General features: G+C 35.0%; 1 protein-coding gene across 1 annotated transcript in view; it reads right to left on the bottom strand.

Moving 5' to 3' along the window:
- Positions 1 to 12,670, bottom strand: part of Ralyl (RALY RNA binding protein like) — a 680,590-nt gene that overhangs the window by 76,467 nt on the left and 591,453 nt on the right. Inside the window, exon 4 of the mRNA XM_032898664.1 lies at positions 3,470 to 3,502. Within this exon, the coding sequence (XP_032754555.1) occupies positions 3,470 to 3,502 (33 nt within the window). The remainder of the gene's footprint in view (positions 1 to 3,469; positions 3,503 to 12,670) is intronic.

Raw genomic sequence — 12,670 nt, 5'->3', positions numbered from 1 at the left:
GACAATTCTTGTACTCAGTAAGAATTTCAAGGTTTACCTGGGTTCTTTTAAGGCAAGACTGTTTGCAAGGAGCATCATTTAATGAAACCTAGCTACTAGCTTCTAGTTTTGACTGTGGAGTGAGTTCTCCCATTTCCTTGTCATTTGGCTCTTCTTTTTAGACATAGTAAAACAGCTCCCATACATCCTACTGGACTCAGAGGTCCAGGTATAATTGACATTGATCACCTCACTCATACAGCCTATGATATAAAAGGGATAGATATACAAATTTGGGTATTTTTATCTTTGATGTATTCTTGCAAGTTTCCCAACTAAACCTGAGCAATGCTACTATAGTTTTTACTGATATATGTGTGTGTGTGTGTGTGTGTGTGTGTGTAACTTTTAAATTGCTCATAGCTTTAGAAATTATTCTAACACAGTGAAATAAGAATAGAGAACTTTCGGGGCTGGGGACTTAGCTCAGTGGTAGAGCGCTTACCTAGGAAGCGCAAGGCCCTGGGTTCGGTCCCCAGCTCCAAAAAAAAAAAAAAAAAAAAAAAAAAAAAAAAAGAATAGAGAACTTTCCTCATCTAATGATAATCCTCAAAATAAAGATACTCATGGAAAAACTCATTAGTTGGAAGCTTAATACACTGTCTCATATTTGAACTCTTTTAGAAATGTCCACTTTGTACTGGAAAGTATTAGAAAATATTTCAAAAGGACAATTTTCTTTCTCTAATGCATGCACTTTAAAAGAGGCTAAGGATCTACAAGTGCCAACAATAACGGTGCTTGTACCTGAGGGAAATTCATTGATTTTCTTGAAAGACCATTGTCTCCCTACTCTGTGAACCTCAACCTTCACATACCAAGACAGACCTTTCCCTTACATATTCATGTTGAATTAGAAGAGAGTGGGAATGTGTTTAAGGTCAAGACTGTGTTTAAGTAAATTTTGTCTCAGACTGGGGACAATCACTTTGTTCTTACTGTTCTAAAAACAAACTTCATTCTTGTCTTCTCTAAATTTCTTTCCTATGATCACTATTTACTTAATGTCTTATAAAATGAAGTATTTGAAAGCCAAGTTTAATTAAGTTTTTTAAAATTTAATATTCCAAAGATGATTAAATATCGGTCATTTAACCTTGTAAAGAAAGAGAAATGTTTTATTTAAAATGATATCTAGATATTTAAGTACGAATTTATATTATTTGTGCATATTACATGAGTATATATATACATATATATATATGCACATACATTTCTTTTATGGCTTTGGGTTTCTACATGTGAATCAAACAACTATTACAAATATATATCATATATATCAAACACACAAACACACATATATATAATGTTACTAACTGGACTATTGTAATGATACCTGATTTTTTTTTAAGAGAACTTGTTATATATCCTGAAGAACTTTAAGAAAACCCTACATTTGTGAACCTTTCCCATGTGCCACAAATAGTATTACCTGTTTAATTCAAATATCTTACATAATCTCCAGTTTGCATATTGGAACCTGATGCTTGAAAGTTTAAGAAATTGTCTAAATGAATGCTAGCAGGAACTAGCAGAGAATAAGAGAGCCAAGATAACTTTTGTGAACACATATTGACAATTTTTTATATATTAATAAATGATGGACAAAATATGTAATATTGAGAATGTTTTTAGTTAATACAATTTACCTGGATTTTATTAAAAGCAAATATATGTGGGACAAATTTAGTATTGTATACTCATGTGTCAACTAATTTATCAACTCTAGACTTGCTTTTTAACTTTGTGACTATGCATTAATTAAATAAATAAATCTAAATATGGTTTTTATAAACTTTCTGGTGTCTCTTGGGTTTGAAAGCACCTTGTTTATGAAATCCTGTTATAATGAATCAAAGGAGAGATATATGTATACTTTAGTACAATATTATGTAAAATAATTATCTTATAGAGAAATTGAGACAATTATTTATAAGTAAGAATATTCAACAGCAGAAACATTTAACTTTGAGACCCATGAAGAAAACAGAAAGGTAGAGTTCACATCATGATAATGTTCTCACCTCGAGCATTTGTTGGGTTTTACAGTATGCATATTATGAGGAATTTAGTCTCCTTGCAGAAATATTGAGCACTAAAGTCTTGATAATCTTAAAACAAAGATTACTTTGGATCTCTTAAAGCTGTACAATAGAAAGATGGATCCATATAAGAATAATGAGAAGTGAAAAGGCTTCAAAGGAATATTATTAAGTTGGGCATGAAGCAAACCTATTTCTGTACTCTTAACTGGAGGGCAGACATGCATGCATTACAATAAGATTGCTTTGTGGTAGGAGATTTTTAACAATGGGGCTGATGATCAAAGCAGGACATCAGTACTCGGCAGTGATTTTTTTTTTATTATCAGACCAACTTGATCTTTCATTTTACATAAAAATCTCCAATATATCCATCTATTCCAATTTTTCACCTTCCCTAACAATCATTTTGATTTTCAAGAGGTGAAAGACTCACTGAAAAGCTTTTGATGAATGGAAGAGCATTGAGAACCAGGTTGTTCATTGGATAATAGAAATACTCTAGAACAGTGAACAAAGTAATTTTTGAAAAAAGTTGATCTGAGTATTTCATAGTCTATTTCTATCACAAGTGTCTAACCACCAAGCATGAGAACAGTGGCTGCAGCCTGTGACATGTCTTTTATGGACATTTTAATGTGTCCATTAAAAAGGACAACAGTTTTCTCCTTTTTAATATATCCACCATAATGCTTAACATGGCAAGCCCCTTTATAGGATATTTGCAAATATTAGCAAATGAGTATTCAGCACATCAGAAGAGATATAACATGGCTTATTCTTAATTCTAACAGCCTAGGAATACTATATGCTTCTGATTACCAACATTGTATCATTGGAGCATACAGCATGGCTAACACAATACCTCACCAGAGGCAAGCAATACTTTAGCTTGATCTGGCTTAAGTCTTCTGTTAGTCACAAAAGCTGTGAGTGTAAGAGATTTAGAGGAATAGGGTACAGTAAAGAAAAGAAAGCACAGTCTATAGTGGTTATGAAGAACCTCAGAAGGAAAGGAAAATACTAAGTAAAATCTGTTTAAAGGAATAGTACAAATAGGTATGAAGGCTAGGAATGGCAAATCTCTGGCTTTAAGGAATTTCCAAAATCAATGTGAGCCTCTCTTTGCTGGATGAAAAGAATATTCATCATAACTTGAACAATTTTGTAGGACATAGAGGGATCCTTATGCATCAGTTAACTGAATGCACAAAATAACAAAACAGTTTCAGGAGTATTTCAGTAAAATGTTTATGGAACAAAGGTAGGATTTTCTTTCAGGAAATGAGACTACTATTTTACATATGATGCTAGATGCCTAGAAATATCATTTATAAAGTCCATTTTAATTTAATTTAAACATTTGTATTTAAAATATATAGACTTACCCAACAGACAGGAATGGCTCCTTTGATTCAAGCCTATAAAACATGAAAATATTATTTTAATATAATAATTTGCTAAACATTCAAACATTGATTTTTATATGCATATAATAAAATATTGTACTGGCTTTGATGGAAATGTTTTATAATAGTAATATTATATATAAAAATATATAGTTATATATATTTATATATAATTATATATAATATATATATATACATATAAAATTATTCATGTTCTAGTAGGGTTGGGCAGCTAAATAAAGTCAAGGCCTCAGTCTGGAATGCAACATTTAAAGACATTCTCTCAGTAAGGGTGAGAGTCAAACTGTAGGTATACTCTGCATCCAGTTAGTGTGTTAACAGTGGCAATTCATTCCTAGAAGTTTTAACATATCTACTTTTAGTTGTAATAGTAAAACAATCTATAGTAAGTTTGGATGGATATTAGCTGAGTAATTTATTTACAGAGGAAATAGCTGTAGTGAGAAAGGCCGGAGGCATCATACTCAATCACTTTTAGGGGCGACTCTTTGGGAGGAGTGGTGATGTCATGCCACAGATTATGCTCCTCTCCCTCCCCTCAAAAGCATAGTGTTTCCTGTACCTCTGAGTTACTAAGGCTACTTAGTTGTGATGTATCTGGAAATCTCCTTTAAAGGCTTCTGCAGCTTATTCTTGTCATCCAGAAATGGTACAGACCCTCTTTAAGCTATTTTTCTGACTTTACACATCTCTAGATTTTTTATAAAACAGTTTCTTAGGTGTTCCTGAATTAACACTCGAGGAGATTTAAAGCAGGTATGTATTTTTATTATAAATTTCTTAGGCAATTATGAGCTAAACTAGGCCAATAGTGAATGAAATATTTTAAGTAAATACTGGAATTTCATGTTCATATTCATGGATGCCAGAGGACAACCACAGACATCCCTATTCAGGAGCCAGTCATTTTCTTTTTCCTCTCCTCCGTCCCCTCCCTCCCTCTCTGTCTTCCTTCCTTCCTTCTTCTTTTCTTCCTTCCTTCCTTCCTTCCTTCCTTCCTTCCTTCCTTCCTTCCTTCCTTCCTTCCTTTCTTTCTTTCTTTCTTTCTTTCTTTCTTTCTTTCTTTCTTTCTTTCTTTCTTTCAGAGAAATTTCATCGTTGGCAGAGAATTCAATGAGCAGACTAGGCCGGCAGGTCAGCAAACATAGGGAACCCTTTTGTTTTTGCGTCCTAAGCACTGAGATTGCAAGAGGGTGCCACTAGGCTCATGTTAGTATTGGTTTCAGGGATTGAATTTATAAGCTGAGCATTTCACTGGCTAGACAGTCTTTTTTACTTCTACAAATCCTCATTATAAAAGTGATTATAAGGAAATGACAGGAAAGTTGATTATTCACTGAATAAATGTTATTTTTCTATATTCTGGTTGTTAACAAAAATAAATGACTGCATGAGTATTAGACAGAATTAGACAGACCATGTCAATAGTTTGCCTCTATTTCCTTTTGAATGTATCAAAATATGACCTGTAGATATAAATCCCAGTCCATCATGAATAGAAGCTGAATGAACTCTTGACACAGACCATGATGTCACAGCAGAGAGGAGGCTGTAAAAAGCAAGAGCCCTAGCAATTCCCCTATGTGACCACCAAGAAACAAGCAGATTCAAACACCAGTGGTTGTTAAGGGTTTAGAGGTGTGTATTTATGTAGTTTTTAACATTTTGTGAATTTTAAGTATTCTTATTTATACCTCTGGGTAAACTAGTAATCTTCTTTTATTTGTTTGGTTTCTTGTACATTTGTGTTATTGATAAGTCAACAGTCACAGAGGGAAATTGTGAAAATGAATAATGTCAGAGAAGATTTTATAATTAGACCTGTTTTTTTCATTTAATAAAACTGAGAAGCATAGGACATATGGGCAATAATTGGATTGATTCTCCAATTTTAGTCAATAATTTTAATGCAATGATGTTCATTGTAAGTGTGCAATCTGCCTGTGTGAGGTGAAGTTCTTTAGCTTCTATACCATCATTTACGAATTTCACTGAACTGCATTATTTAAGAACGTCATAGATGCCCCACCTGCGGATCCATCCTGTCTGCAGACACCGAACCCAACACTGTTGCCCTTGCCAAGAGTCACTTGCTGACAAGAACCTGGTATGACTGCTCCTTGGAATGTTCAGCCAGCAATTGACCGATGCAGATGTGGATGCTTAGAGGCAGCCATCAGACTGAGCTCATGGAACCTGGAGGGGGAGCTGGCAGAAGTATTGGAGGAGCTCAGGGGGTTTGCAATCTGATAGGAAAAACATCAGCTGGCCAGACCACCCAGTGTTCCCAGGAACTAGACCACCAACCAAGGAGTATATAGGTAGGGATCCATGGCTCCAGATAAATAGCAGAGAATGGCCTTTTCTGACATCAATGTGAGGGGAGGCCATTGGTCCAATGGAGGTTTGATGCCGCAGCATAGGGGGATGCTGGAAAGGTGGGGCATCAAAGGTTGGGTGGAGGAGCACTTTTATAGAGGAGAGGGAGGAGAGGGCAGATGTGGGATGGGGGTTTTCGAAGGGTAACAGGGAAGTGGGATATCATTTGAGATGTAAGCAAATGGAATACTTAATGATAAAAAAGAATGTCATAGATAACTCAAATAAAACCAAAGATCCCAGTGCTCATTTACTTGACACTACCCAAAAGCTAAGTTGAAAAACGTTCCAAATCAGGATTTCTTAATGGTTTTTTGTTTGTTTGTTTTTCTCTTTGTTTGTTTTTTTTTGTTTTTTTGAAAATTCCAGATATGCAGCTGTTTCATTGGGACATGCAAGGATGCATGTTATCTTGCTGCCCCTCATTGCTACTATTTTTGGTCTGATTATCTAGCACAGTGTCCTTCTTTTCCTACTACTTCACTCATTTGACTATTCCCCTGTAATTGCTAATACTAATTATCAAATTGACAGAGTCAAGATTCACTGAAGAGGTAAATCTCTGGATGTGACATTGAATAAATATCTAGATTGAGGTGAAGTTGGCAAACACAACATAAAGTCAGACATTAGCACTCTATGGCTTAGGATCTTCAACTGGATAAAATGAATCTTAACTGAATATTAGTATGCTTCACTGTGTGCTTTCTGACTCCTCGTGAAGGATGACAAGTTACCTCATATTCCTGCCATGAGGGACTATACCCTCAAACTGTGAATTCTTTTCTGAAACTTCTATTGAGTATTTGTCACAGCAACAAGAAAAATAATGAATGTATCCATCAAATGTTTCATAAAAGCTTTCAGGAAGGAAGTCAGAGTTTTTAAAATAATATCAGATTGAGAGTTCTGATGGTTATTTTATAACCGAGGTTGTGGTCAATTTTAATCTAAAACCAAATGCTACTCATTGTAAAAATTTATATTTTATAAATTTTATTTTTAGTCATAGACTAAGAATGCTTTTATATTTTATATGGTAAAAATTCAAAAAGAAAATGATAGTTTTTGTCTGCTGAAATTAATATATGATGTCAAATTCAATGTCTTTAGAAAGAGCTCCTGGGAACATAACCCTGGATATTGGTCTTACTTAGTGTTCAAAGATATGTTTGTGCAACGGAACATATTAAAAAGTTGGAGCAGATATGCCATGCCCACAATCTTGTAGTATTTGCTACATGTCCTTTATAGGAAAAAAACCACTACTCATTCTATATAATTATCTTTCCAGAAGGAAATAGACATGGTAATTTTAATATATAGCAAGATTTCTCCCTGATTCAGAAAGTCATAGTAATTTGAATTGCTTCTCTGTTTCTAAATCTCAGTGACAATTTCCTCCAAGAACTTCATATCCTCATCTTTCTTGACAATTTTCATAGCACTGGATGATGACAGAACTTTCCAGTGCCTCCCTAATGTGCACATGACCCATCCCAGACGTTCATCATCTTCTTTACCCCATTTCTTACTGAAGAATTCACCAAAGAGTAACGGTCTACTTGCTTTGCAGATAATCATGTTTCAGGTTTTCTTTGGTGCCTTTGATGGTCTAGTTCTATAGCAAAATGCCATTTATGATCTCTCCCCTATGGATAATGTGTAAAGTTTATTTCAATCTAACTTCTTTTCCCACGTTAATCTTTGAGTTGCCAATACTCATAGATTTTACCTGGACACAGTCTTGGAACAACTTTAATATATTAAAAGTAAACTTGGAGATTCATTATGCTGGAAAAATACTAATTTTTTTCAGCTGAGAAAAGAAACTGGTAGCAGTTTAATGCTTATCTTTTTGTGAATTCCTGTTAAATCTGATCTTTGTACCAAATAGGAATGATATTAGTGCCTATTAGACCTCCTATCCCATAGATTCTAACACTCCTGAGCATCTACTTGGTGAAGCACAGCAGATACTCATGAAAAGAAACTCATAGGACATCTTCTGTGTGAAGACACTGCAGATAATGTCACAGCAGCTCATGGGAATGCTTTTCTCCTTTGGTACCTCACACTCAGTTACAGGTCATTATCTTGAATTAAAGTCTCTAGTCTTGAATGTAAGAAATGTTATCTACACTTATGGTTCCCAATTTTATGACATATATTCTTACCAATTCATGTTTCTATTATAAATAGTTGGAGATTGAGTGCTTACAGGGCTCTCTGAATTTCTGCTGCTGATGGGATGTTGTGTACAGGTTAAAAACAGATTGCCAACACTAAACACAACTAACTACCCAAGGGTATAACAAGCTTATTTTCTTCCTGAAACTTGAAGAAACAATACAAAAGAAAAAGAAATAAGAAATATTCTTCAGAGAAAAAATTGTTTCACAATTTAGTGCTTAGTTGTACATTGTGATATGCCCAGAGAGAACTTGCCTATGAGTTTTTATAAAGTAATTGTTTTGTGAAGAAATGGATTGATTTTATCTTTTCTAAGATTTAGTTTTCCCAAGAAGTAGGTAGTGAATTTAATAATACGTCATGCAGGGCCCAAGAGAATTTAGCAGTAGAATAAAATAAATGCACTGTGGGCATTAGGAGAAAGAAGTAGGAAATTGTAAAATAGAATAGAGAATTAATGAAATTAAAACTAACATAGCCATAAACTAATTTATATTTAATAAAGACCACTCATTATTCAAAATGTTTCATCATCACTCATTTATTGAAAGATGCTACTGACCTGTGAGGTAATTATTACTATCTACTGGAAGAAACAGAGTAAAGATTATAAGCATGTATCTGCTCTCATGGTTGCACAGTCAATAAGTGATAGAGAGTTGCATTCAGTTCAGCCTCTAAAGTTCCACCTGTAGTTCTGTGTGGTGAGCTACCCTGCAGACCTCTCTAGCCCACTGTTTGCCTTAGTAACACAGCACTACTTCACTGTTGCGTCTTTTCAATGGATGCTCTGTGCTCCATTGAGAAACCACAATTGTCAAACGCCATCTTCAAACTTCATAGATTCTGAGATTTGTGTCTTGTATGGTTCACTTCTGATATGACTGTGAGCACACACCAAATGTTTGATAAGAGCTTCTAACTTAAGAGCTTCGAAGTGGAGTTCATGATCTCTTGTTTTCCTCTCCCTTGTTTATTCTCCAATCCTTCTCTTAGATCTCTGGTTTCAATATTCACTCTCAAAATAATACTCGACTTTCATATGAATGTTTAGAAAAGCATCCTTGGAGACTTTCATCCTTCAATATTCTTTGGAGCAACAACATCTACTCCTACACCTGCCTTCTTTTGTCCAAATACACATATGTCACATCTCTTATTTCTTGAAAGTCTTAGTCTAAGTCACAACAGTTTGCTTTCTGACTATGATGGCAACATCCTAACATTCTTACTCATACCTGTTAAGACCATACCCCCTAAAAAGAATGAGCTTCCTAGAGTTTAATACCATAATTATAACGTTATTTGTTTAGTTTTCTGAAGCAGGGTGTTATTTTACCCTACAGGCTGGCCTTGAAGTCATTATTCTCCTGCTTTAGCATCCTAAATACGTGGATTACAATCATCTGCCATTGTGTATACCATATTCATTAGAGAATTACAAGAACGGTTTGTCAGTGAACTTTCACTACTTTGCCATTCCTGACCTCGTCCTGTATGTATAGACTAAAAGTCAAAGTCCTTAAAATAAACAAGGTCACTCACAGTCTATAGCCAGTGCAACTCTTTGTCTTTTTGTGTTTTACTATCTCTGTGTATATGATTTGAGCATTAGCCATAGTGACAAGATTGCTCATTGTTTATGTGGTGTTTTGACTTCTTACCATTTTATTGTGGTTTTACAGACACAACTTCAAACAATTAAAAATATTATTGTTTTTCTAGGAAGCTAAAACAGTTTAGACAAACATATCTATAAAGTGCATTCTGTGAATATGAATAAATAAAATTCTGTAGTTATGGGATCTTATAGTTCAAATGCCAAGTAACAATACCATTTGCTCTTATTTGATCCATTCCCTTTAGCAATGACAGGCCAGGCCCTAATGCGTATTTAGCAAGCACTTAGTACATGACTGAAGAATTTATTTTGAAAATCCATTTGCCAAATTTCCTTCTGACTGTGGTATTGGAAAAGTAAAAGAGTTGTTGTGGTTCAGTACTCTCATTCAGATAATAAAGATAATGATAAACTTAGTTCACAGGCCTGTTTCGATATATACCACCCGGGCTGATCTTCAGTCAACCGCATATCATAAGGAAGACAGTGGTGTCCAGGTCACTCTGAATTATTCTTTAGCTGATCATTTGTTAATTGTGGAATAATTTAACATATTAAAGATTTTTTGAGGATGAAAAAGTTTACATTTTGATATGTAAAATATATCTTGTGTATTATAATACGTGTAGCTCACAGGACACCTTCTTCATTTCAAGGCATTGACTGCAACAAGTTTTTTTCTTGTAAGTGATGAAATGTGAGCAAACAGTGATGCCCTATAAAAAGACTAACACTTGCAAAATAATTTTTTAATTTCTTCCATCTTGTATATTTTTTATATTAACATACAACATAGTGGTAAATCTGCTTAGACATTCCTTTACTGCCAATGTAATTTTCAAAAAGATAAAATTCTTCGTGTGACTAGAATAAGAACTCATGTGTAATTGTAGATGAGTTTGCTGTGAAATACTGAAAGTTGGAATTTGTGTTAACTCTCTTGAAACAACATAAAACACAAAATAGCCTCACGATCTGGCACTTGCTATCTAGAACTTCATAGCTAGGAGATAATCATTTTGAAGAACAAAAGTCTGTTTAAGGGAAAAAGCTTCTTTAATATACAGCATGAAATAAGGCTGCATTGACTTTCCTCTGCCCATACAGACATTTTGCTGCTTGGTGTCTTTATTTGAGTGAAAGTTCAAAGTGCAATAGTAAAAAAGCTTGGCATAGGTACACAGTTGACTCTTGTACCAACCACATTATTTCTCTAGCTGTGGCTCCCTTGTAATGGCATAGTGTTGACATGGATTGCAGGGATTATTCCTAGTTTAGTCATGTATTCTCAACAACCCGAGAAATTGGTGGCAAAGATGGGTTTGGGTTGGACTGAGTGGATTGTCTAGGACGCTGCAAACCTGTGCAACCGTCTCCTTGAGAACTGGCAAGCTCTAGAGCTAGGAGGTCAAAGAAGCTCTAATTTTCTTGTCAGCTCTGATTAATTGATGATGGCTTCTAAGAGCAGTGTGTTGACAAGAACTCTAAAACTAGAGGATGTGAGAGGGTTGTAATTAACCTATGTCTGCTGCAGCAGTGAGGGAGAGTAGAAAAGGAATGATGTCTAAATATGTATTTACCGATATCATATTGAAAGAGAGCACAAATTTTTATTTAGGGATACAAAATGAAGGAGTGTTCAGATTCTCTAGAATAGCGGATTTACAAACCATGTGTCAACATGAACATAAGAATGCAGTCTTTTTTAGTCTCTTCTGTGTTATAGAGAACGTTTTGAATATGGAAAGAGGCATTTTAACACATTTAACCTTTAGAACCGTCTTGTTTACAAAGTTGCCATCATTGTCATTTCTAGCTTATAAAGAACAAAGTACAAAAAAACATTGTTTATCTTTCTTCAGATTTTAAAAGTAGGAAAACACAGAGCATGATTTACGCAGACAGCATGACTTAATATTTCAGCATATTTGTGTACTTTTCCTGTATTTATTCGTTGATCATTAAGTAGCCAAACTAACCTGCAATTCTAAAGAAAACCAAGCTTGTTCACTGCTGGGGTAGAATATCTCTCTTGTGGATTCAATTTCTTTGGAATAAAAAGTAGCTTTGCCCTCTCCTCCTGTAATACCATTTTCAAAGGCTTTCATACCCAATTGAAATCTCAGCTGAGGGCTACCATCAGGCCTCTTGGTAAGCTTCATTTGCAGTTACCACCATCTGCACTGCTGTCCCCAGGGGAAGAATAATAGATGGCTGTGGGATCAGCGAAGAATCTCAGTGAGGCCTTTACACTTACAGCCATGACTTTTGCCTCACTGGAAATTGAGGCTGCAGGGTTCATATCTCTTGGACAGTCTGTAATGTTCTTTCATAATCTGCCAGAGGATGTAACTATAGTAAGAAAGGAAACAAGACTTCAGAAGTACCTCCTGGCAAGAAAGATCATTATCCCTTGTAAGATTCTCTTGGCCTTAAAATACTTTATCTGATACCTCAGGGGTCTTCACTGGGAAGGGGAAGCCTATTTGAACAAGGCAGTTCTGTGGCTCGCTTTTTCTCCAATGTGACCCTAGCATGTTCATCACTGTTACACAGTGGAAGTCATGCACACAGCTGTGCAGACATTTTTACTAAACGAGGCAAAATAATTTCCTAAACAAAAAAGTACTTTCGAATTCAATTGTTTACAATAGGGCATTTTCTTTTATCGGTGTTCTGAGCTTAGGACATAACAGAGTGGTATGCAGAGAGCAAGCAAGGGACTACTATGCTGTCTCTTTTAGCTATTGTTAGTTGCTTGCTAATGGCTAATAAATCCTTCAGATCAACTCCATCTACCTAGAGTGCTATCTGTGATAGCAGAGCATCAGTCACTGAGTTCTCCAGTTATAGATCTCAATTCTCAGCCCTGTACATTGCTCGACTGTTCTGCCATTTGACATTGTTCTGTATTTGAAGATAAAAATATTATTCAGTGCAATTTTATGCAGTCATGTACTGACTAG

Source organism: Rattus rattus, chromosome 3 (genome assembly GCF_011064425.1).
Source record: "Rattus rattus isolate New Zealand chromosome 3, Rrattus_CSIRO_v1, whole genome shotgun sequence".
Classification (NCBI taxonomy): Eukaryota; Metazoa; Chordata; class Mammalia; order Rodentia; family Muridae; genus Rattus; species Rattus rattus.
Note: the sequence above shows the minus strand (reverse complement) of the source record. Positions and strands in the feature narration are given on the sequence as shown.